The sequence below is a fragment of the Lolium rigidum genome, chromosome 3, assembly GCF_022539505.1.
Source record: "Lolium rigidum isolate FL_2022 chromosome 3, APGP_CSIRO_Lrig_0.1, whole genome shotgun sequence".
Taxonomy (NCBI): Eukaryota; Viridiplantae; Streptophyta; class Magnoliopsida; order Poales; family Poaceae; genus Lolium; species Lolium rigidum.
In genome coordinates this window covers 117,501,255-117,525,498 of record NC_061510.1, presented here as the reverse complement: position 1 = coordinate 117,525,498, position 24,244 = coordinate 117,501,255, and the positions used below count along the sequence as shown (strand labels likewise).

Sequence of the window (24,244 nt, the reverse complement as noted above, 5' to 3'; positions counted from 1 at the left end):
ATTTGTGGGGGTGTTTTTTTTTTCCCATGAGGCCAGATGCCAGTTAGCGTGGCCGCCCGGCTTACGTATTCTTCAGCAGATTACGTGTTCCAGATTTGCCCGTTAACCCGTTAGCAACCGCGACCTCCTATTCGGATCACACCCGCGAAGCGACCCTCCTCCAGTCTCCGCCTTCTCTCTCCGTTCCGTACTGCGCTAGGGCTCGCAGTCGCAGGAGGCCACCGGACCGCACCATCCCGCCGCTCGCCGCTGCCGGAGAAAGCCTCTTCCGGCGGCGCGGCCCTTCTTCCAACCTACCAACACCAATCAGGAATCCCCAAATCCAATTGCCCACGAATTTTCCCCAAATCACACGAAACCCTAGCTCTGCATCCTCTACCTCCTCAAGGAGACCGCCGAGGCACAACACAGCCGCGTCCGCGCGGGGCGTGCCGCGGGCGCGCGCCTCGGAGGCGGGTTGGGCGGCGGTGCCGTGCAGGTGCAGCCGTGCTGGCCAGGGAAGGCTGCAGCGCCGCGGCAAGGGCCAGGGGCACGCAATCACCCAACACGGGTGACTTAATCGGCTACTAGCTGCCACTGGTAAGAGTTTTTGTTATCAGTGATCCACCGTCTAATGGTTTCTGAAACCAAATCGGTGGATCTCTCACCTCGCCCCCTCCTGGCGCGAATTAGGACAGCATTGCGTTTTTGTTTGTGCATTCGTGGCTCAGACTACGCCGAATTCTTAACCAGATTGGTGGGCTTGCAGAAGCTGCAGTAATTCCGGTAGCGGCAAGCATAGCATGTGCAATGTCTTGGAGTTCTGATTTAGTGATTTGTAAAGAATGCCACAAGTTTCACGGGTTTTGCTGCTAGGGTTGTAGGGTGCGTTTGGATTACAACTAACCCATAACCAAAAAATGGCAAAGCCTAACGAATTTGGTCGCTGTTTGGACTGACGCCAAAATGTTGGCTCGCCCACTGTGCCCGGAGCCTGCCCATGTAATTTTCGCCCACACGAGGGCGATGAAACTCTTTGCCAAAAAAATGTTAGTTCGCCTGCCCGCTTCTCTTTGGTGTGTCCCATGCAATTACTGGCGGTAGTTGGTACAGGTGAACCAAAGGTAGCTATTTCCAACTGCACCAGTCGCTTCTGATCCTCTGGGCTCAAGATTTATTTTCTTGTTGGCTGCATTTAAAAATAAATGTTACCACCATTTATATTTATTTAATTGGGATTAAATAAAGCACTAGCTATTTTAAGTTGTCAATGCATGCCAAGTCAATTGGTTAAAATCCAAATGGAGGCACTACTTTACCGAAATTTTGTATGATGCAATGGCTGTAGTCCAAACAACAACACCTTAACAAAATATTGGTAACGCCCTTGCTTTGGTCATGCCAAAATTTTGGATGGGCTAGTTGGGACTCAAATCAAGCGCACCCGTATACTTAAACCTATCTGGGGTCTTCCTCCGTGAAAATTTCGGGGGGTGGGGGTGGGGTTTGACCATTGATAATATGCCCTGCTTTAGTTTGAAATCGATTGTATGCCCTTTCTTCTTTGTCTTCTTGATTACATGCCCCTTTTAAGTACTAATGTTATTATAGATAATAAAACAAATTGTGACACACGAAATGACCTTTGAAAAATATGCAAATTTTCCAAACCTGTTCGTGTATATATTTCTGTCCCCAAGGTTCAACAGGAAGTAGATGCTTGGCCCATGGACGGCCGTGCCTAGGCCTTCCATCTGTCTCTGGTCCCCTACTCCGCCGATAGCCGCACCTGCCCTAGCTGACGGTCGGCTCCCAAGTGTCCTCCTTGCCCTCTGACTTGGACCCTTTCTTCTCGTGGTTGTCCAAGGTGATGCATGGAGAAGAACTACTCCGCTGAGAGGTGCGCTGCTTGAGCGAGGCGGGGGATGGCTGCGGCCTGCGGCGGTGGGGGCTGTTACCTGGGGGAGTTGGATGGGGCGTTTGGCTAGAAGGCGGGCTTTTCATAGTTCACTCATAGCTTTACCGATATAGCCTAGCTGTTGTTCGCACTAGAATTTCAACTTCTACATTATGTATGGCTGCTCTGCCACTATCCACATAATTGTGCATGTATCTACTGTTTGAAGAGAAATAAGAGAAATTTCTGTTAACTATGGCTCATCCATATCATTGGACCTAGAACAGTTGTTTCAGATGAATCCCACAAACTATTCGTTTTCTCCATGTGTCTTGGTCATCCATTTTTTTTTCTTGTAAATGTCTTTATGTGTGTGCTTTTAGTATGAAGTATGTATTGCCCTCCGTTACTTGGGGTTATAGTATTCTGCACCATTTATGTCCATTCGACATTTGATTTATCTCTTGTCTGAGATCCGAACTCAATACTCTTCGTTAATATTATTCTTGTATTTATGCTTTATTGTTTCTAACTCCAGGTGGCGTTGTTGACATGGATTCTGTAAACCACCAACCTTCTGCTAATGCAACCTCTGTTAGTATGATACCCCTGGATTTTCCTAGCCAGGCACTCGAGAAGATTAATTCTGTGAATAAAGTGATTCCATCAGATGTTCCATCCGAGGCTCCTGTAGATATTGATATGAGGGAAATTTACTTTCTCATTATGCATTTTCTATCACATGGTCCGTTTAAGCGGACTGTTGGAGAACTGTGCAATGAACTTCTGGAGCATCAGCTGCTACCTAGAAGATACCATGCTTGGTATTCACGTGGTGGTATTCATAGTGGCGAAGAAAATGATGATGGTGTGTCACTCCCTGTGGGTTACCGAAAGTTACTTGAGAGGTACAAGTACATCACTCTATTTGTTTTGTAGCTCTTATTTGGGTCTGTGTTCCTCATTCAGTGTTTATGTGACTAACTTAGTACTGATGAAGCTCATGATTCAAAAATCTAGTTATTTTATAAAGTTCACGACATATAATAATTATCACACTTACCTTCCAGAACAGTCAACTTATATCTGCTCTTTTTTTCTCAACGATTAAATGCAATCAAGGTTTTTGCTAACTAGTGTTGTGCTGCTTTTAGATACCCTCACATTGGTAAAGACCACTTGGTGAAGCTTTTAAAACAACTGATGGTTAGTTCCTGCCGCCCAGACAACCTGATTGGAGGCAGGTCTCCAAATGCTGCTGATGTTCCAACGCTTCTAGGCTCAAACTCCTTTTCCCTTCTTGCACGTATGTATATTAAGTACTTATAGGCTTTAAAGTCTTCCTTTTTCTCTCCATTTTTAGAGCTATTTATAACATCATTTGTTGCAACTCAATGTTTCAGTTTCAAAGTTTGTTTTATGTTCAGTGAAACTCAGTCTTACTACTTAATGTGCTGATGCAAATTTTGGATCCTTCAGCTGATAGAGGTGGTCAAGATAAGGAAACTCCCAGGCTGCCGAGGTATCTCCGTTGGCCGCACATACAGGCTGATCAAGTTCATGGTTTAGGTTTGAGAGAGATTGGTGGTTTCACTAAGAATCATCGAGCTCCGTCTGTACGTGCATCATGCTATGCCATTGCGAAGCCATCTACCCTTGTTGAAAAGATGCAGATTATAAAGAAATTGAGGGGTCATCAAAATGCCGCATATTGTGGTTCGTTGAACTTTCTCGCTTTCTGAATTTAATTATGTTCAAGGAAACTATTTGAATATTGGATAAATCACTTCCTAAGCACTTCACTTGGATAACATTTTCTGAAACATAGTGATTTGGCTCAGAATCACTACAGAATTGTGATCATTAACACTCTGCCATTCCAATAATACAGTTTTGAATTTTAGTAAAGGGTGGGTTAAATAGTCAAATTTGTCCTCAAAATCAAACTGATCCTACCTGTCAGTGCCCCCTCACATGCCAAACAAGCACGCAGTACATGATTCCTCCAGTTGCGTCACAAACACACTGTACATGTATCCCTCCGGTAGTCACAAACACACTGTACATGGATCCTCCAGTTGTATCTGGTACAGGGCATTGATAGGTGGACTAAATTTGCTCTCAAGGGAAGAATACTTTTTTACCTCTCTTCACTCTCCCACAATATCTATATTGTGTAGTCTCAAAATACCACAGTTTCACATAGTCCCTGAGCTAAATCATGACTATGGTGGGTTTTGCAACTGCCGTCCAAGTAATGTTTCTGGGAGATAATTTTTCCTTGAATATTTGAAGTTCTATTGTCATGCTTGTTCTGTAAAGTTAAATGTTTTGAAAGTTCATACAGTGGATTATGTGCCAGCGTTCACTCAACAAAAATTCCGTGATATTAGCTGAAGAATTCACCAAATGCATGCCAGTTATTCTGTTTTTAAAGATCTTACTGTTTTCCTATTGTGTCTTCAACAAATGCAACATCTGCCTTTTGTTCTTTGGTTGTCTTCTCCAGTTCATCATGATTATCCATCTGCTCCTTTCCCCTTTTAGCTGATGTAATGTTGTTTGCACTGTTCCTGCTTCCACAGCTACTTTTGATCGCACCGGGCATTATGTTATAACTGGTTCTGATGATCGCCTTGTCAAAATATGGGCGATGGAAACAGCATTTTGTCTGGCTAGTTGCCGAGGCCATGAAGTAAGCTTTGCTCATTGCAATGCAACATATAAATATCCACAGCCTTTTATTAAATTACTTTCCATTTTCTAAATTAAGGGTGATATTACTGACCTCGCGGTGAGTTCCAATAATGCTGTAGTGGCATCGGCATCCAATGATTTCATCATTAGAGTGGTAAGGTTGCTAGTTTATTTACTTTCAAAACTTATGATAGCGGCCTTTCTTCCTTTCAATTCTAATGTATGTGTTTACTAAGCAGTGGCGTATACCTGACGGCATGCCAATGTCAGTGTTAAAGGGTCACACAGGGGTTGTTACAACTATCGCCTTTAGTCCAAGGGCAGGTGCTGCTTTCCAGCTATTGTCGTAAGTGTTTCTTTTTTCTTTGTATTTGCCTGATATAGCAGTCTTTACAATTATTATGATTAATGATTGTACATACAAGCTGAATGGCAGCAATTGTACAAATGAAAAAAATCCCTTTACAAGCCTGTGGTACAAGTCATTTCCAATCTGCTTGAAAGCAAATGCTTATCTGTACAAAGTTAAAAGCAAGGTTTGCCCAAGTTAGAGAAAACCGAACCTACCGAAAAACTCTCTGATGTCTTTTGTTCATTTTCATACTATTCCTTAATAATCTGAGAGTAACTATAGTTACTAAACCTGTGAAGTTATATCCTTTTGTTTCCAACATGGTAGATCCTTGCATTGTGTGCCGATTTTGATATTCTGCTATATCATCAAATGTATGAAAAAGTTTTTGTTCTCTTATGTTCTTGTGATAAACGTCACTACTGTTTTGCTGTCTGAACTGTCGTAATTTTATTAGAGTTTTTGCTTCATATTGTAAGTTCTTTGCTCCTCCTAACTATCACATCATATTGATGAGCAGGTCATCCGATGATGGGACATGCAGGATGTGGGATGCCAGATACTCCCAGCAACCTCCACGGATATATATACCAAAGCCTCCAGATGTTGCCCCTGGTTAGTTCATTGAAGCTTGTCTATTGCATTTCTGTGGGTAATGTCTACATTTATTTACTCCAACCACATGGTGTTGATGCCAGGCAAGAGTATTGATGCATCTTCTAGCGCTGTTCAAGTTCAACCGACAAATCACCAAATCTTATGTTGTGCATTCAATGCTAATGGAACTGTATTCGTTACTGGCAGCTCAGACACTTTTGCAAGAGTATGTTTTCTTGTTATCCACTGCCGGCTTGTGTGCTTCTGATTTTACTAGGAAAAGTTGAATTGCCTTTTCTCATCTGAAGTGTTCATTTCAGGTTTGGAGTGCTTGCAAGAGTGGTTCTGAGGAACATGACCAACCGAATCATGAGATGGATGTATTATCAGGCCATGAAAATGATGTAAACTATGTGCAGTTTAGTGGATGTGTGGTATCTAGATCCTTTTCAATTGACAGCAGCCACACCACTAAGGAAGAAAATAACCTTAAGCTAAGATATTCAGGGTCAGTATTTTTTTTGTGTTTATGGAGTTGTAATCCTTCACTTTATAAATCTCTTGCTGTACATGTTCTTAGTAATTTCTGTACTCCGTAGTTCATTTAGTTTTTTAACCTCACCTCCTGACCTCCAACTGGTGGTTATTGTTGGCTTCAACAGTTCTAGATCTTCTGAGTTTGTCTCCTTTTGCCAGGTTCAGACATAGTATTGTTACCTGCTCCCGTGATGGCAGCGCAATTATATGGGCGCCACGATCTCGAAGATCACATGTAAGCTAATGGGACCTAAAACTCCACATTTTGCTCCTGACAAACATTGTTTCAATATTATGGATACAACGATTTGCATAACTGCAGGTGTGTTTTGGTAGAAATGTAGCTGGTATTTAGTGTTATAGTTTTATCTTTTAGTTCCACTCGATTTTTTTTTTTTTTGCATAACTTGTTCCCTGCACCAAACCAGGGAAAAACTGGACGCTGGACTCGCGCTTACCATCTTAAGGTACCACCACCTCCAATGGCTCCCCAAACAATTCGCGGTGGTCCACGCCAAAGACAACAGCCAACCCCTCGTGGTGTCAATATGATTGTTTGGAGTTTGGACAACCGCTTTGTGCTTGCTGCTATCATGGGTATCTTTGGTCTATGGCTTCTTATATTTTCACTGTGATCCTACTGATGTTCCTTTTATTATTCAGATATCTGCATGCATTGCCATTTGAGCTTTCTAGTATTCCTAGTGTGCAGAAACTGATGTTGTTATTACATGGTTAATCTGTCTTCACCATCCTCATTTGTATTCATCTCCCTAAACACGTCTAAATATGTTCTGCAGATTGCAGAATTTGCGTTTGGAATGCTTCTGATGGGAGCTTGGTGCATTCACTGATTGGCCATAAGGAATCAGTAAGCATGCTCCATGCAGTCTATGCATTACCCCTTTTGGTTGACAACTTGTTATTGCAAATTGATACTTAGTACAGTTTTATAGTTTTTGTGCATGTCATCTTTGTGAAACTGTGAACTTTGTGCAACTCATCACTGCATGCTGTTCATGAGAGCACTAGTGAAAGCATAATGAAGTAACTCATTGTATTTTCTTTGTAAATATGCTGGCAAAGAGTATGGGATAAAGATGATAAAACACACATGGAAGAGAAAAACTGGGAAATGGAGTTTTAAATATGTTAAAAGTAGAAGTTCCTTATGAGTATGGCAGTATGAGTTGCATTGCATATTTTTGCCACTACAATTGAAGACTTGATCTCTTTGTGCAAAGATTTCATTTGTGTAGTAACAGTATCGTCCTTGATCCCATTGGTGTTATGATCTACTCCCTCCGTTCCTTTTTAATTGACTCAAATTTAGTACAAAGTTGTACTAAATCTGAGTCAATTAAAAAAGAACGGAGGGAGTACACTTTATCGATGCATTTCACATCCATTCGGTCGTCCAATCATGACACCAACTTCTGTATTGGTGCTTTGGCAGCCAAGTATGTTGGTACAGTTTGATCTATATGCTTAACTGTTACAGTTTCACACCAATACCTACTATTTACTGGGACTAATATTTTTTTTGTCCTATAACGTTGTCGATATTAACTTTTGGGATGAGCATTTAGGATCTAGGAACGGGTCTCTGTTGGTGTAGTCCTATCAAAGTTGGTACGATTTCCATATGGATATCTTTGCATCTGTCGAATCGGTTTAATGAAAAAAGCTCCGGAAGCTCTATTTGATTGCAACGTTGTGAATTTCGTCCTCTTCTTCTGCACTTTGTCGTCAATTTTGTTTTCAAAGGTTGGCCCTTACATAAATAGATGTACTCTTGTTAATTCTGATCACATTCATTATCAACAGACATTTGTTCTTGATGTGCATCCATTCAACCCGCGTATAGCTATGAGTGCTGGGTATGATGGAAAGACGATCATCTGGGATGTAAGTTCCTAACTAGATCTGTCAATCTTTATCACTACCTTCAGTCCTGAAAATATGTTATCATTGTATCCAGATATGGGAAGGAAAACCTGTACAGATCTACGAAACTGGTCATTTTAAGCTTGTTGATGGCAAGTTCTCTCCGTAAGTGTCACTGTAGAATCTCTTCACATTCTCAACAACAGCAACTTTTCTTTTGGCCCTTAAGCAAATGTACACTTTGCCATATGATAGAATTTATCTGTTACTTTTGTAACAACATCCGGGTAATTCTACTAGTAATCCATAGAATGTTAGGAGAATGAAGAGAAACACCAGATACATAGTGAAGGATTACTTCTAAATTTTAAGGATGTTCCATAAAAGCTTAGGAAGGTTGTGATGGTTTCCTAGTAAAACTTTCAAAATGTTACCACCTCCGTTCTTCTTTAATGGACGCGGGAGTAGAACCTAGTTAGTAGAACTTATGTGCATGTTAGGCGTCAATTAAACACGTCCGGAGGGAGTGCATAGTTTACCTAAAAAAACAGTTCTGTGCAGAAGTGATCCTTGACTAATGCTAGCCATGGACGCTCTGGGGCTCGCCTAATTCAAGGCTACACTCGGTATACACTCTTCCATGGTGTGCGCACTCGCTGGAACGCTTAAACTACAGCATGACAACCATGTCCCCTCGGTATTCTAGTTTTCTGTTACAGCCACACAAAATAATATGACTCTTCAACTGCCGACTTTAGTTTTCTGTGTACTGTTGGGATTTAACATAGAAACATCAATATCTTGCCAAATCAAAAATTGTATCATTCTCAATAACCATAGATTTCTGATATATCTGAATTTTATTTGTCTTCTGTTTTTGTCTTGATGTTTTGCTGGATGGACATTTAGGGACGGGACATCACTTGTCCTCACTGATGAAATTGGGCAAATATTCATCATTGGTACAGGGCAGGGTGAGTCACAGAAGGATGCAAAAGATGAGCAGGTACATGAACTGTAGCTGAATTACCAAGTAATTGGGGAGAATGCTTAGTGCAAACCAATTTTGGGTCGCAGTCATGCAAACTGCCATTATCCCAGTGGTCATGGGTCTGTTTGGATCCTTTGCTGCCCTCGCCTAGCTATGCTAAGTTCAGCTAGCCCATTTGTGTCATATCCCACATGAGCTAAGTTTTGTTGTTTGGTTGTATTGCCTTGGGTCGTGTGTCTCATGTCGTTCTCCATGACCGCTCGGTTGTCGTCGTGAGAGAGCCAATACGGCTCTCCCGGCCAGGCAAGCATTTAGCTACAGTTATGAGTGAGCTTGCCTGAAATGGCAAACAAATTATGCCTCTACCAAATGCAAATACTTGTTAGACAAGGCTAGAGCTATCCTTGTTTTAGATCCAAACACAATCAGTACTGTTGGATGAGGGGCAGTTGATATTCTAATTTTGTCATTTATAACTTTCTAGTCTATCAGTGCCTTAGGGCTTAAGCCATAAAATTATTATCATGTTGCGCTCTAGGGTGTGTTTGGATCCTAAGCTTATCTTGCTTAGCTAGACTAGATGAAATTAGCTCAGCTGGGCATAGCAAAGAAAAGCAAGGTGAAGGTCGCTTTGTTTGGTCAGTCACAGGCAAATCACAATGTCCGTGCCGGTTAGAGGCTGATGAAACAGTGCTGTCTCACCTCGCCCATACGAGAGAGCCAATTCAGCTAGCCTCCAAGTTTTTTATTGCGTTACTATTAATCTAGCCAAGCAAAGCAAACCCTCTATGACATTACCTAACAGCCATCCTTGCCTAGCAAGGCTAGGAGACTAGCTTCAGAACCAAACACACCCTTGATTTCTTAAACTGACCATACTGAAAGCTCATCCAACAACTCACATTGATAGTTTGAATGACTGTACCCAGATATGCTTGCACTGCATACCCCCTCCCCCCTCTCCCTGGGGAAATATTTTACCTTTATACAATCAGTGATGCTCACTATTCATCTTTTACAATAGTTCTTTCTTGGAGACTATCGGCCCCTTATTCAAGATACAAATGGGAATGCTATTGATCAGGTTCGTCTGGTGATATGAATCATCTGCTCTTTGCATTTGCATTAGCTGACTAAGTTGTCTTATTTCTTCGGAATGTTTAATGTTTTTATTTTCAGTTTGTTCTTTAACTGTACCATCGGAGTTATCATGTTAACTGTTTCAAAGATCTATTTGTAATACTCCTGTATTTACATTTCCCCCCTTGTTCTGATAGACGAAATGGAGTTGTTATCAGTATCATGTATTGCTTTCAAGAAAATTCTTAGACTTGCTTTCGTGATAGCATGCATTTTATTGGTTAGTGAAGTAATATTGTCAGTTGATTTGGACTCCCTACAGTTTGTTAGTCTGTTTGTGACTGCCAGCTAGATTATGAAGAATACCACATACTACCGACATTGCAATCTACTTCTGAAGTGCTGCTATCTCAGCAGTTAAGCAAGCGGGATTATAAGCTGTCAAATCCTGTTTCTTGAGTGAGGACCACTAATCTGCTGATTGGCAGAATACTTTGATGACAATATTGATAGTACACATGTTGAAGTTCTGTTAATTACCTACTAGGAGATGTTTATAAACTGCAAGCATACTGTACCAGAATAATCATCTGATCAGTACACTTAATGTGCTTGTGAATAATTATAATGTATTAATATATTTTTCATATATCTAGTGCTTGCGTGGTGCTACTCTTACATTCTCACCAGAAGTCATAGAAGGGGATCAACTTACTGTAACTGGTCGTTTTTGCTTATCGAAACAACAAAGGATTGTAGGACTAAGGAATGTTAAAACATGAACATATGTCTCCAGATTCCAAAAGCTACTGTACACATGCTTGGGCTGGTATTTTTCCAAAAGAGGAATATTGAACCGATCGTACTTGCCTTTGTAAAACTGTGCTTTTCTCTGTTTACAAAGTGCATAATGCGATACCAGATTGTCTTAATGCTGCTTTTACTTAATGTATCCAGGAAACACAGCTTCCACCTTATAAGAGAAATATTCAAGACCTTCTGTGCGACTCGGGTATATAACTTTTCTGCCTTTCTATCTTTGGCATAGTACAGTAATTTTATTTGCTGTACATGCTTATAATTGTTATTTGCTAATTACCAATTGCAGGTATGATACCATACCCAGAGCCTTTTCAGAGCATGTACCAGAAACGCAGGCTAGGTACCCTGGGTATTGAGTGGCGACCTCCCTCTGTAAATTTTGCTGTTGGCCCCACATACAATGCAACCACTGGCGAATACCAAATCATCCCAATTATTGATCCAGATAGGTGGGAACCACTTCCAGAGATACCGGACTTCTTTGAGTTTGAGCCAGAAAACGAAGTTATCTCTGATGATACTGATTCTGAGTACGATGGCTTGGATGACAATTCGAGTGAAGGAGAACCGGGGGTATTGAGTGGTGATTCCTCTGGTGCTTCATACTCAAGTGCAGAGATTGATGCAGATAACCTTAATGGTACCGCTAATCGCCGCAGATCTAGAAGAAAGAAGAAAAAATCTGATGTAAGAGGCAACAGTTGAGATCATTCCATGATTTCCATCTTCCTTTATGCTGCCTTCTAACCTTTCGTCTTATTGTTCTTTTATTGTCATCTTCTACAGGCTGATCTTGTTACTTCATCTGGTCGGCGAGTTAAGAAAATAAATTTGGATGGGCATGATGTGGCTACGACATCACGGCCACATAGAGGTAGGAAGTCTAAGATTGGTCGTTCTAGCAAAAGGAAAAGATCCTCCAAATCTAGGGGACCGAGACCTCAAAGACGTGCTGCCCGCAACGCACTCAGTTTCCTCACAAAGATAGGAGCTTCATCGGAAGAGGATGAAGATGACTCAGGGGTAGTCTTTCAGACAGTGAATTCAACACAGAGAGCACTGAAGCTGAGCAGTCAGCGCGGTATGGTCAGCCAAGATATGGTAGAGAGAGTAACCATTATGATTCAGAAGATGTTACACAACCTTCTCATTTCACTGAAACTCAGGGAAATTCTGGAAATAATAGAAAACTGATCCTGAGGATACCACGGCGCGATTTAAAAACCCAGTTTCCTTCAAAAAACGGAAACACCGAATCATCCACTGAGGACAAAGCGGTGGTGTCACTTGCAGCGGCCAAACGCGAAGCCATTGAGCCAGAACTAGCTTTTGAGCTTGGAAGTTCCTCTGCTTGCAAGGCTGAACTATCAACAGATGGATATCAAACCACGATCTCTGGTCTGCACAATGGTTCTGCTGTTCACAGTAATGACAAAATCAAATGGGGTGAAGTTAAGCGACGATCTTCAAAGCGTTCCAAACTTGTTGACTCTTCTGGAAACATGAGGCCCTCTTTAGATAATGCACTTTCACAGGGTCTTGATGAGTCTGGTAGTGAGAAGACACCTCATGAATATGGTAATGGCATCCAACAAATGGTTGAGCAGAATGTACAAATAAGTCAGCATGCACATTTGGATAGCATCCATGAAAACCATAATACTGATGATAATAGTGAAGTTAATTTGCCTGGTGAAGAAAGGTTAACCAACAACAATAGTACTCACGTGGTGGAAGAAAATAACAAGGGATGCAGCGAACAGTTCTACGGTACTGAGCCTATATCCTTTAAACTGAAGTTGTCGAGGTCAAGGGGCTTTGTAGATGGAGCAAGTTCATCAGATAAATCAAAGACTACTGCAGTAGGGAGTGACGTGAACTCTGAGCATGATGAAGTTTCCATGCAGCATGACGAGGTTTCTGCCACCAATCAACATAGAAGCAGTGACTTCACTAGTGTATCCAGAAGTTTTCAAGAACGAACAGATAACGGTACTTGTTTGCATGACTCAAAAAAGTTACACTTCGAATCTGCCAAGACGTGCACTGCAGTGTACACAAGGTCGAAGTCAAGTAAGTACAAAAAAAACCCGGATCCAGATGCTTATGGAAATGGAGGTAGCACTTCTATCTCCAATGATGGTGGATATCAGCCTCCTCCAGACTACAGTCCAGCTACACCTACTGGTAGTTTGCGAAGAAGTGCAAGGAGGTCATGTGCATACACTGATGATGCTAGAGGAAAGGATGCTATCTCTCATGAGAAAAAATCTTCCCATGAAGCATCAACAAGTGGTAGACAAACTGCTCCAAATGCGCGTGAAACGTGGGGATCAACATCAAGGTCTGAGAGGTACAAAAAAGAGAGTGGCAACTTTCCTGATACACATCTATTTGAGAAAAAACAGCAAGTGTCCAAGTATCCATGGCTAATGTTGCTAGAGCATGAGGATATTTACCGCTATATTCCCCAACTTGATGATGAGGTTATGTACTTGCGCCAGGTAACTTTATTCTTGCTGTATTGTGTAGAAAGCATGCAGATGACTTTGGTGTAAACATCATTTATGAAGTAAACTTTCTGTGTGCTTGTTTTTGTTCAGGGTCATGAAGAATATCTTAATGAAACATTATCGTCATTGCGTAAATGCCCATGGAATTGGATCGAAGGCCTTAAAGCTGTAGAGCTTTGCAAAATTAAGGTTCTTGATTACAAATCTCATATTGGGTCCGGTGATAGCTGCTGTAAATTAACAGTGGAGTTCATTGATCACGCTTCAAGCGGATTTGGCGAAGACTTCGAAATCACATTGCCTGAACTAGTTAACTTCCCCGATTTTCTTGTGGAAAGAACACGGTTTGAAGCTGCTATTACGCAGAACTGGGTTGTCAGAGATAAGTGCAAAGTTTGGTGGACCAATGGCTCTGAGGAAGGAGGAGGAAGTTGGTGGGAGGGACGGGTAATGGCAATAACGCCTAAGTCACCTGATTTTCCTGACAGTCCATGGGAGAGATATGTCATAAAGTACAAAAATGATGGTTCTCATCATCCTCATAGCCCCTGGGAGCTCCATCCTGCTACTAGCTCATTGGCTCCATGGAAACATCCACATATTGATCCCATTGTCAGGAACAAATTGTTATCAGCAGTGACCAATTTACAGAAAATGTCTCGCACAAATCAGGTGGAATTGATTTATTTTTGATGTTTACAATCTTTGGCCACTCTTTCCTTGTTGTTTTAACTGTCTACTGTATTTCTTTGTGGATCTGCAGGATCGCTATGGTGTCCTGAGGTTAGACACTGTTGCAGGAAAACCGGATTTCATAAACAGGTAATTCTTAATGCATTTGGTGCTGATACTTCTCCATTTAGCAACAAAAGGGCGAACACCGATTACCGTATAATCTAGATAATGCGTTGCACCATGTATTATAAAATCACCCTATTTTCGATGAGGTTACTTTTACGCCTATATTTGGTTGAGGTTTAATCAATTTCATATAGCAGTAAATGTAGTTTTTTGAATGAGTTGTAGCTGACAGATACTTAGGAAATGTGAACGCTAACTTTTACTAAACTACCTTCTTGGGTTGGCAAATCTCATAGCAATCATCAACTTTAATACGCTAATGACATTTTTTCATCAAAATCAAATAAATACTTTGACATCAGAAGGTTCTGGCTGCACATCTTTGAGGCCACTGTTGTTAAAACAAAGATTTTTTGATTTTCTTTGAAACAAGGTAAATAAACATCTTACCAACGCATACTCATTTGTATGTTGAATATGGTGTCTTTGTGTTCATGCGGTTGTCTTTTGTCTTTTGTATATTCATATGAAGTGAGCATCTAGGATATCAAGAGGCCCCATATAGCTTTATACTTATTTATTTTATATCAAACTTTAATAGTGCATTTCGACGATGGTTTTGGTGCATTACATACATGTATACCTGCACAGTCCTATCAAATATTGGGAAGCACTCCCTCCGAACCAAATTACTTGTTGCAGATTCAGTGAACCCGGACACATTTTGGGCAACTTTTTGCCTGAATCTGCTTCAATTAATTTGGAATGGAGGGACTACTTTCTTAGTCCGATTCCTCCTTCCTGAGAATGGGTGGTTTGGAAAAATGCTGTGTATGAACTGTGAAGTATATTGGGTGCTTTTTGTTTATGAAGTAACACCCACTTTCAAAGAGGCGCTCCTGTTAAAAGATTTTGCTGCACTACAGGTTTCCTGTCCAGTTCTCCATTGAGCTGATCAGGGCAAGGCTACATAACAATTACTATAGAACTTTGGAGGCTGTCAAGCATGATGCCAGGGTGATGCTTGCCAATGCTGATTCTTATTTTTCAAAGAGCACTGAGATTCGCAGGCTATCTGATTGGATCCAAGATAACCTGTTATCACTCTAGGTGGAGGAGCTCTGTGCTCAGTTGTCATGCTTCCTTTTTAGCAGAATTTGCCTCTCAGCCTGTGAGATGATTCTCCATTTGTTTTACTAAGGCATAGTTCTGTTAGAGGAAAGCCATAGTAGTTCGTAGGTCTGAGGAATTCAGCTTAACATTTTGGAATTCTTTAATCCCTCGTTTGCTGATACAAATTGATCTTAAAACAGCACTCTGACCATTTGACCCCTTGTAGCCGTCAAGAAAGGTCGATAGTCCTATTGGTAAAGAAAAGAAGAACTTGAGAGCTTTGCTAGAAAAGATTTCAATGTGTAAATATCTAGCAGATTATTGAATTTGTATAGACCTTAGTACACCATCAATAAAGAGAAGGCGAAGCAAAAGTTCATTATCATCATCAGTATTATGAGATTACACGTTGAATAGAATCCTTATAGAAAAGTTGGAATCCAATCGTGCACAGCAATTTCTCGGCTTGACCGAATGGCAACTCACATGTTTTTATCTTTTCGAAAGCATGACAAAGGCGTGCCTTATTTTATTTTTTATAGAAGGTAGAACTCCACTTCGGCAAATCCGAAGATAGCCACCACCAACATTACAACTCAGAACACAAAAGAGCCTACCAAGCAACAATAAAGCCGCTTGGCTAACGTCGCGCACCTTCCAAGATTGACAACTTCATCTTCCGAAGATAGCCACCACCAACATTACAACTCAGAACACAAAAGAGCCTACCAAGCAACAGCAAAGCCGCTTCTTGGCTAACGTCGGGCACCTTCCAAGATTGACAACGTCATCTTGACTCACCATGCACCCTTCATGGCGAAAGGAGGTGGTGGGACTCGGTTGGGCCCAAGAAAGACATCCTCTTGGCTCCTGGCGTACATGGTGTCTATGATTCGAGGTGTAAATAGATAGGATAATTTTCGCACCGAAATCGATGCCGAATCCATTTTAAGGTATCCATATCTGATTTTAAAGAATCCAACGGATAAGGATATCTGAATCTGAAGTGGTGCTCCAAATACGGTATATGATATGGTATAGCAAATAGCATGCTGATATGGATTATCTGAAATTTAATGAGGATAATCCAAAGATTTTAAACCGGATAATCCAATTTTTAAGTTAAAAGCCAAGGTCAATCTTGCAAAGTTAGTAGTTATCAAGTTACCAAATTCATTTGGCAAGCCCATGTTTAGCTCTACATTTCTAACAATGCTTGAGTTTTAGTGCATTGTGTCTCTTTTTTCTTAACTACACAAGACCGAAAGTTGAAATCTCTCAAGATTTGCTAAAACTATAACTATATACCGATGAGAGCATATATCTGCCCATTTTTATTTTCAGTCCGAGTCCGCCTCATTTCCGATTCGAATCCGCAGTCCGATATATCAGCATTCGAATCCGAAACTGATCAATATCCGCACTCCGAGAAAAATATATGGTAAAGGATATGGTATGAGCAAAATCTGATCCGCTCTCCGTTTACACCCCTACCTATGATGATCAAACATGGAACGAGCACCGGAGGAACAGAATAGGAGCCTGCAAAGCCGTGCCTCCAGACGCGATGCTCTCAACAGAGTGACGATGTAGAGGACTCCTGCATTGCGCTGGTTCACTCCAAACCTAGGCTTTCTCCCGGAGACATCTACCAAACCGCAATGGGCGTGGGGAAGTACCGACATACTCAACAACGCCTCCAAGGAGGGTAACAACGCCGACAAGTGCCATCGCTGCCGACGATGACCGAAGACGGGATATACTTTCGTCCGTTTGTCGCACACTTCCCATCCTACTAGCCGGATTGGGGAAGCCATCCATGTCATTCACACTGCCGCCACTGCAACACCCCGCCAACCAAAACATCGTGGTCCACGAACACCCTGCACAACCAAGAAGATGCTCACCTCAACCCCGAATGAAGATGCAGCCTCGGACCACCTCCAACGCGTATCGGGCCACCATCACCGCTCCATTGTCCCACTCCAGGCATATAGCCAAGTGCGCGGCACCGACCCCTAGGGCCTAGATCGGGCCTAGGGTCTCCTGCGCCTGCATCTCCGCCCCCACTCCAGCGCACCACCGGGAGGGCGGCGCCGCATGCCGCAGCTCGGAGCAGCCGACTGCTGCAACACGAATTCATCCTAGCAGCACTCCATGGCCACTGCCTCCAAGATTGGAACCGTTTTGCCGCCCCAGGTCCCGTGTTGGCTTCCATCGCGTGCCTGCCTCGCCTGCATCCCCGCCGAGCTCCGGTCCATGCACCGGTGAGTTCCTCCAACCTTGCGCCACCACACCACCTGCGCCTCCCGAGTGATGTCCCCCCTACACCCCCCACGCGAAGCGAACCCATCAGGACGAGCCCACCCCGCCCGTCGTCTTCGTCGTCCAGACGTGGCCGCCACCGCTGGTGCCAGCGGCGACAACGTCCAGAGAGAGGATATTGAAGTTTTTTTTACTAGGGTTTGGGCTCTCCGGAGTCGTCGCCCAAGCGGCCGGGGAGAGAGGTGCCGCTCACATGATCTTTTTTTTCTTTCAAAATTGCCGTTTGTTGAAAATTTTGGCGGCTACGGTTGCGTCGAGCTATCACGGAGTAGAAGGAACGTGTCCGCGATATGATTTTCCAAAAAAGTTAGCGTGTGCTTGTCTTGTGTGTTTGTGCCACGTCTCATGTAGAGGCCTGTAATGTATTTTCGATTCTTGCACAACAATTGCAAGATTATTATTGGTATGTTTTAGCAACAAATCTTACTGTAATGCTCGAGGGTTTAGTTTTTGGGAGTCTATTTATCATTTGACTAATTTTCAATTCAATCGTACGTCAGTTTTTCCTCCAAATCGTAAGGTGCCATGTGGCATGAGTAAAAATTCCCTAAACCCTAAGATGAAGTCATCATGAGCTTTATAAACTGGCTACTAGTACAATTTTCTACTTTAATTAGCACTAAAAGGAGTAAAGTTTATTATACATGGACCAAAATTACAGTCCTATTTGCCGAAATTTACATGTTTCCGATCATGTAAAATACATTTAGAGTAAAATGGAATATAATTTTTTTAGGGAATGCCTTCATGCCTTCATGGCGCGTTTTAATTCAGTTTAAGCAAGGATATATCGTTCATTACATGGGGAATAATAAAGCTAGGGGGACCGCAGTTGCAAAACACATAATTATTAGAATTATAACACATTCTGCTAAATTATGCGCCACTGTGTTAGCCTCTCGAAAGCAATGCTGCATATATACATTTCCTTACCAATCCCACTAACAATCTGAAAGCAATCTGCTAGGATAGGTATATAAGGGCTCCACATTTCAGACACACCGTTGAAAGCTTGCACTAGCTCTAGTGAGTTGGATTCGATGATGACAAGATTGCAACTAATTCATTCAATCAAATTCCAGTCCATTTCGAAGGGCATGAGTTTCAAATGTTGTAGCATCAACAAGGTTTAGGGTTTAGGATTTAATGTTTAAAGTTAGCAGACAACTCAAGCCAGCTATTGCCTCACCTTTGTCATCCCGGATAATAGCTCCAGCAGTACCTGAACCATTAGGGAAAACGCAAGCATCTATATTCATTTTGTAGTAGTTAACTGGTGGTCTGCACAGTACTAGTACATCCTTCGGCTCTGCCCTTGATTGAGCACCACAAAAGTTCGCTGCCAAGGCCTGAATAGAGCAGAAACGAATAGAGAAAGCAGTACGTTTTGTCCGGGCGATTGATTCACCTTTGACAGACTCCCTCCGCTGCCACCAAATGGAATGTAACTTGCACAGAGAAAACTTGTACCGTAAAAAGAAAGGGAAAATCTAGTGTAGTACATAATTTCAAAAGTAAAATTTATCAGTTCTCCTAGTTTAAGAGTACGCATTCGCAAGGAAAAAAAGAGAGTATAAGAGTAGGCATACTTTGTGCCACTATCATCTCATAGCAGGTGTTCCAGTAATTGGCTGAATCTTTGGACTTAACCTCAAGTGTTCTAGAAACTTGAAAGTATCCTACTACTACTTAAGATGACCAAAAAACAAGGCAACCACGACAAAAACAAAATCCTCCAAGGTTAGTCGTCGTCTACGCTGTCTTTGCGACCGCCCTGAACGTGGGGTGCAACAGCCGGCCGAGCTCTTGGTCCTCCGCGTCCAGCGGGCCGCCGGTGTCATTCCCGACGCGCTGCACGGCGGTGCCGTTGAGCGACTCGTGCCCGAACCCGTACAGCTTCAGTATCTGGTCATCGGCGAAGTTGAAGGCGCGCTCCATCCCGAGACGGCACCGGTCCGCCGGATAGCTGTCCGCGTACCGGCGGCATGGCTTGCATCCGACGAAGTGCGTCACCAGCGGCCACCGCCCCTCCCGCCGCATCTCCTCGTACCTGTCCACTATGAGCTCCCAGAACCCGTTGAGTTCGTACGAGTTCTCGAAGAACACCTTGCTGCCCCACTTCTCCCGCTGCGTGACGAGCAGGTAGATGAGCGCCGACTGGTCGTCGGCCTCGAACGGCGGGCGGCCGGAGAGCTCCTTGGCGAAGAGCTCGCCGTGCATGTCGCGCACGGGCCCGCGGGCCCCCATGGGCGCTATCGCGTGGAGGAGGTCGAGCGACCACTGGCAGTTGCGGATGAGGAAGCTGCCGGTGTTGATGCCGACCCAGCTCTTCTCCTCGTACATCTTGGCCTCCCACCCGTGGACCACGAGGTTGTGCGCCGCGTACCGCTCCCACGGCAGCTCGAACGCCATGTCCGTGAACACCGCGTCCGAGTCCATCCACCATATGAACTCCACCTCCGGGTGCGCCATCATCAGCGACCGCAGCAGCGGCAGCTTCGCCCAGAACCCGGACATCTCGTGGTCCAAGAACGCCGTGTTGTAGAACACCTCCAGGCCGTGGACGCGGCAGTAGTCTGCCTTGTTCTTGAACGCGCGCAGCAGCAGGTGGTCGCCGTCCGGGTCCGGGCACCGGTACGGCGCGGAGCCCGTCACGAGCAGCACGCGTGGACGGCCCGCGGGATGCACGCGCGCCGGGAACTCCGGGTGCGCGGCGAGCCACGCGGACCGGCGCGCGTCGTAGTCCGGGATGGCGCGGCCCAGCGAGTAAGGCGGGTCACTCAGCTGCCGGGGCGGCGGGAGGCCAATGTCCTCGATGTCCTCCTCGCTCGCGTTGTTTGCTGCGGGCGGCGGCGCTGGCGGTGGCGGAGTAGCTGCGGCGGAGATGTGGATGGGGTTGTTGAAGACGACGCGGAGGGTGGGGAGGGTGAGCACGGAGTTGCTCGGGCCGAGGATGAGGAACAGCGAGCCGGCGACCAGGAGAACGAAGACGAGGGGGATGGTGGTGCCTGCCGGGAAGCCATAGTAGTACTGCCGGGATCGCCGGTCTCCGGCTGACTTGCCGTTGTGCTGTTCCTCCATTGTTGCTATGCTATTGCTAGCTGGTGAGGTCGTCCGGCGCCGCGGGTTGCACGCACCTTAGCTCACAAATGCTTCTCTTTTTGTGTGCGTTTCAACGATCAAGAAGATCATTATCTCTCTTGTTTTTAGCCGTTGATCATCTGGCAAACGTCAACGGGAGAGTGGGAGGGAAGTGGAGTGGTGCATTGCACGCTCTTTCCTTTTTCTTTTCTCTCGAGCTGGCAAGAATCAAGTATGCATGTATGGGGATCTGTGGACTAGATTCACGATTTGGGGCGAAGAGGTGGCGTATGTTTTAAATAATACGAGGAGATGCTGACCAGATAGTTTCTGAAACTTTTTTTTTGAAAATACTCAAAGACGTACCATATTTCTGTAGAAGGCACAGAAGACATAGGTTTGAGTACAAGAACAGAAACTGGACGGCGGAAAGGCTGAGCGAGAGGGCTTCCTCACGATGCTACCTGTTGTTTGTGTGACCAGGATTTCGAGATTGCAGATCACCTTGCCCTGCTTTGTCCCTTTGCCAAAGAGGTTTGGCAATGCTTCCGGATCACCCACGACAGAGTCGTGCAGTTCGCTAATACTTCGACGACGATCTGCACCTGGTGGAATAAGCTTCGACATCACACGCAGGGGAACCACCATTGCAACGACACATCCATGGCGGTGTATGTGTTATGGAACATCTGGAAGGAGCGAGGACGTCGTATTTTCCAGAACGAAGTGTTACCTGCTAGCGGAGTGGCTAAGCTCATTAGGGCTGAGCAAGAGTTGCTAAGGTTGGCGCGGGCAAATGTTATTTAGGAGTGCTCCTGGTTTAGTGTTGTTGTTCGAGGACGTGGTTGCCCCAGTGTTTTCTCTTTGGGGTCTTTTGTAATTGGATTGTTTTTCCCTCTTCTATAATGAAAAAGGCAGAGCACTTGTTGTTACCGTGATGAGTACAAGAACACTACCACTCGCTGTGAGCAAAAAATGTAGCAATAACTCCACACCGGCTAGTCCTAACTTCTAAGATATCCACACCGACAAAATAGCACCACAACATGAAGAGCTTGTCCTTAGCTATACACAAAGCCGCGTCTCGATCGACACCGACGACTCCAAAAAACAACAACTCCAAAAGAACTCTCCTTGTCGACACACCATCTAAAGGAGAAAGATGGTGAAACTTAGTCGGTTCCAAAAAAGCATCGTTTTGGCCTCGTCCACAATAATGTGCATTGCGCCTCTGAAGAACAATCTTGGACAACAGCGAGCACCGGAGGAGGACAACCTGGAACCTCCATGCCGTGAGTTTCTGGAACTTCAAATCTCAATGCTTACTAGGGCTGAGGGTTCTTAATTGCTCATGTGCATTTACTCAAAATCCGTGTAAGATTCGTTTTCCCAGACCTACTGTAAGTATACAAATGGTAATAATGTAAACACTCGTCTCTAGATCATGATTCTCTTCTGACTTTCAAACAGATTTTGACTTGGCCGGTTTCACCAAGTCTGTAGTAATAAGGAGCTGGGATAAGTGGGATTTCGAGACTAGACTCTTATTTTCGTGGGATAATAAAATTAGATTTATTAAAATTAAAAAAGAGTCTAGAGTGTAAAATAGAGACGTGGAAGATGATCCCACTTATCCATTTTGTCACACTTACTGGCCTCTGGCCCTCTGGGGCCGTCTTGTGCTTCTTGCACTTGACGTGTTCAGGCACTTGGAAGGAAAAATAAGGGCACAATTGGTAACTGCCTAGGATCTTCTTTTCTTGCCATGCCGTCTGAACAAAGTTGTACGATTTCTGTCTAACTTTCTAAAATGCGGGAAATGAAGAATCATGCATACCCCAAAACATTTGAAAGGCACTACTAAGTACTAACACAACCTTGCATCTAACAATACAAGTCAGTACGCACACAACATAAGAGAAATTCGCGTCTGCAAAGAATTACATGTTCACGTGATCCGAACTACTAATGGAAGAACCTACTTGAGAGATCACAACGGCTCGGCGTTGGCGGCCCTGAAGGTTGGGTGCAGGAGCCGGCCGATCTCCTCGTCGTCCGTGTCCATCGGCCGTCCGGTGTCGTTCCTGACGCGGTACACAGCCGTGCTGTTGAGTGTCTCGTGCTGGAACCCGTAGAGCTTGAGTATCTGGTCGTCGGCGAAGTTGAAGGCGCGCTCCATGCCTCGCCGGCACAGCGCGGCCTCATAGCTCGCGCCGTTCGGGTCCCCGCACGGCTTGCACCCGACGAAGTGCGTGACGAGCGGCCACCGGTCGTCGCCGAGCCCCGGCTGCCACTTGCTCTGCATCTCCTCGTACCTGTCCACGATCGCCTTCCAGTACCCGTGCAGCACGTAGGAGCTCTCCAGGAACACGCTGTCCGCCCACTTCTTTCTCTGCGTCACGAGCAGGTACACCAGCGCCGACTGCTCGTCGGCCTCGTACGCCGCCCGGTTCGACAGCGCCTTCGCGAAGATCTTCCCGTACTTCTCGCGCACCGGGGCGCTCCGCCCCATCTTCGCCCAGGCGTCGAGGAGGTCGAGCGACCACTGGCAGTTCCGGATCACGAAGCTGCCGGTATTGAGGCCTATCCAGTTCTTCTCCTCGTACACCTTTGATTCCCAGCCGGGAATCAGGATGTTGATGCCCGCATACTTGCCCCACGGCGGCTCGAACAGCATGTCCGTGAACACCACGTCGGAGTCCACCCACCAGAAGAGCTCCGTCTCCGGGTGCGCCACCATCAGCGCACGCAGCAGCGGCAGCTTCGTCCAGACCCCTGACATCTCCGCGTCGAGCACCGCGTTGCTGTAGAAGATGTCGAAGCCGTGGATACGGCAGTAGTCCGCCTTGTTCTTGAACGCGCGGAGGAGCATGTGGTCGCCCTCCGGGTCGCTGCACCGGTGCGCCGACGAACCGGTGACCACCAGCACGCGCGGCCGATCCGGCGCCACGTACGCCGGGAACCGCGGGTGCGCGGCGAGCCACGCCGCTCTTAGGGCGTCGTAGTACGGCACGGCCGGACCCAGATGGCGCACCGGCGGGAGCGATTTCGGCTCCTCCCGCCGCTGCTCCTCAACGTGACCAACCACGGCGGCCTCTGGCGTCGATGGTGGCGCTAGGTTCGCGGGCGCACTGGCCGGAACGTCAAGGTCGCTGTTGCTGCCGCCGCCGGCATACTCGATGCGAATGCGCGGGAACGCCACGTCCGACGTTAACAAGAAGAGTGCGGACGGCGCGAGCACGATCAGAATGACGCGAATGACCGGGACGGTGAATATCGGTTTCTGCCGGCCTCGCCGCTCCGCGGCTACTTGCCCGCCGGCGTATTCCTCCGCCATCGCCGACGACGGACAAGACATGCCTGCGCGACGTGGCTGTACCCTACACGCTCTACTCTACTCTTGGTATGACTGTGAGGCTGCACTGTACCACCCCTGGTTAAATCAGAGAGGCGACGACGCGTCGGGGTTTGGAGGTTTCCTTGTTCCGTGTGACCTCGTTTTGGCGCCGGCTGGACTTGGAGTCCTGGTGAACGCAAGAATATGTTAGGATTCGGATTCCAAGAGGGCTTCC

General features: G+C 45.1%; 3 protein-coding genes across 3 annotated transcripts; 1 reads left to right on the top strand and 2 right to left on the bottom strand.

Annotated features, from left to right (window-relative positions):
- The first annotated feature begins 501 nt into the window (after nucleotides 1–501).
- Nucleotides 502–15,557, top strand: LOC124702214 (PH-interacting protein-like). The gene is given in 24 exon segments (XM_047234336.1): nucleotides 502–579; nucleotides 2,415–2,784; nucleotides 3,031–3,182; nucleotides 3,356–3,592; nucleotides 4,462–4,571; nucleotides 4,650–4,727; nucleotides 4,813–4,919; nucleotides 5,446–5,540; nucleotides 5,624–5,748; nucleotides 5,843–6,030; nucleotides 6,219–6,294; nucleotides 6,488–6,656; nucleotides 6,860–6,930; nucleotides 7,887–7,967; nucleotides 8,041–8,111; nucleotides 8,856–8,952; nucleotides 9,962–10,021; nucleotides 10,975–11,029; nucleotides 11,126–11,526; nucleotides 11,626–11,859; nucleotides 11,862–13,343; nucleotides 13,443–14,024; nucleotides 14,116–14,174; nucleotides 15,080–15,557. Coding segments are annotated over 23 exon segments (5,070 nt in total). The 5' UTR covers nucleotides 502–579; nucleotides 2,415–2,428; the 3' UTR covers nucleotides 15,264–15,557.
- A 3,786-nt stretch (nucleotides 15,558–19,343) lies between these two features.
- Nucleotides 19,344–20,672, bottom strand: LOC124695407 (probable glycosyltransferase 5). The gene has a single exon (XM_047228262.1). It carries the CDS (start codon nucleotides 20,670–20,672, stop codon nucleotides 19,344–19,346), a length of 1,329 nt encoding a protein of 442 aa, XP_047084218.1.
- A 1,990-nt stretch (nucleotides 20,673–22,662) lies between these two features.
- Nucleotides 22,663–24,030, bottom strand: LOC124698077 (probable glycosyltransferase 4). The gene has a single exon (XM_047230599.1). The coding sequence runs from the start codon at nucleotides 24,028–24,030 to the stop codon at nucleotides 22,663–22,665; it is 1,368 nt and encodes a 455-aa protein (XP_047086555.1).
- Between the last annotated feature and the right edge of the window lie 214 nt (nucleotides 24,031–24,244).

Coding starts and splice junctions, on each gene's coding strand:
- LOC124695407 (XM_047228262.1), bottom strand. CDS start 20,672: ATGGAGGAACAGCACAACGGCAAGTCAGCCGGAGACCGGCGATCCCGG.
- LOC124698077 (XM_047230599.1), bottom strand. CDS start 24,030: ATGTCTTGTCCGTCGTCGGCGATGGCGGAGGAATACGCCGGCGGGCAA.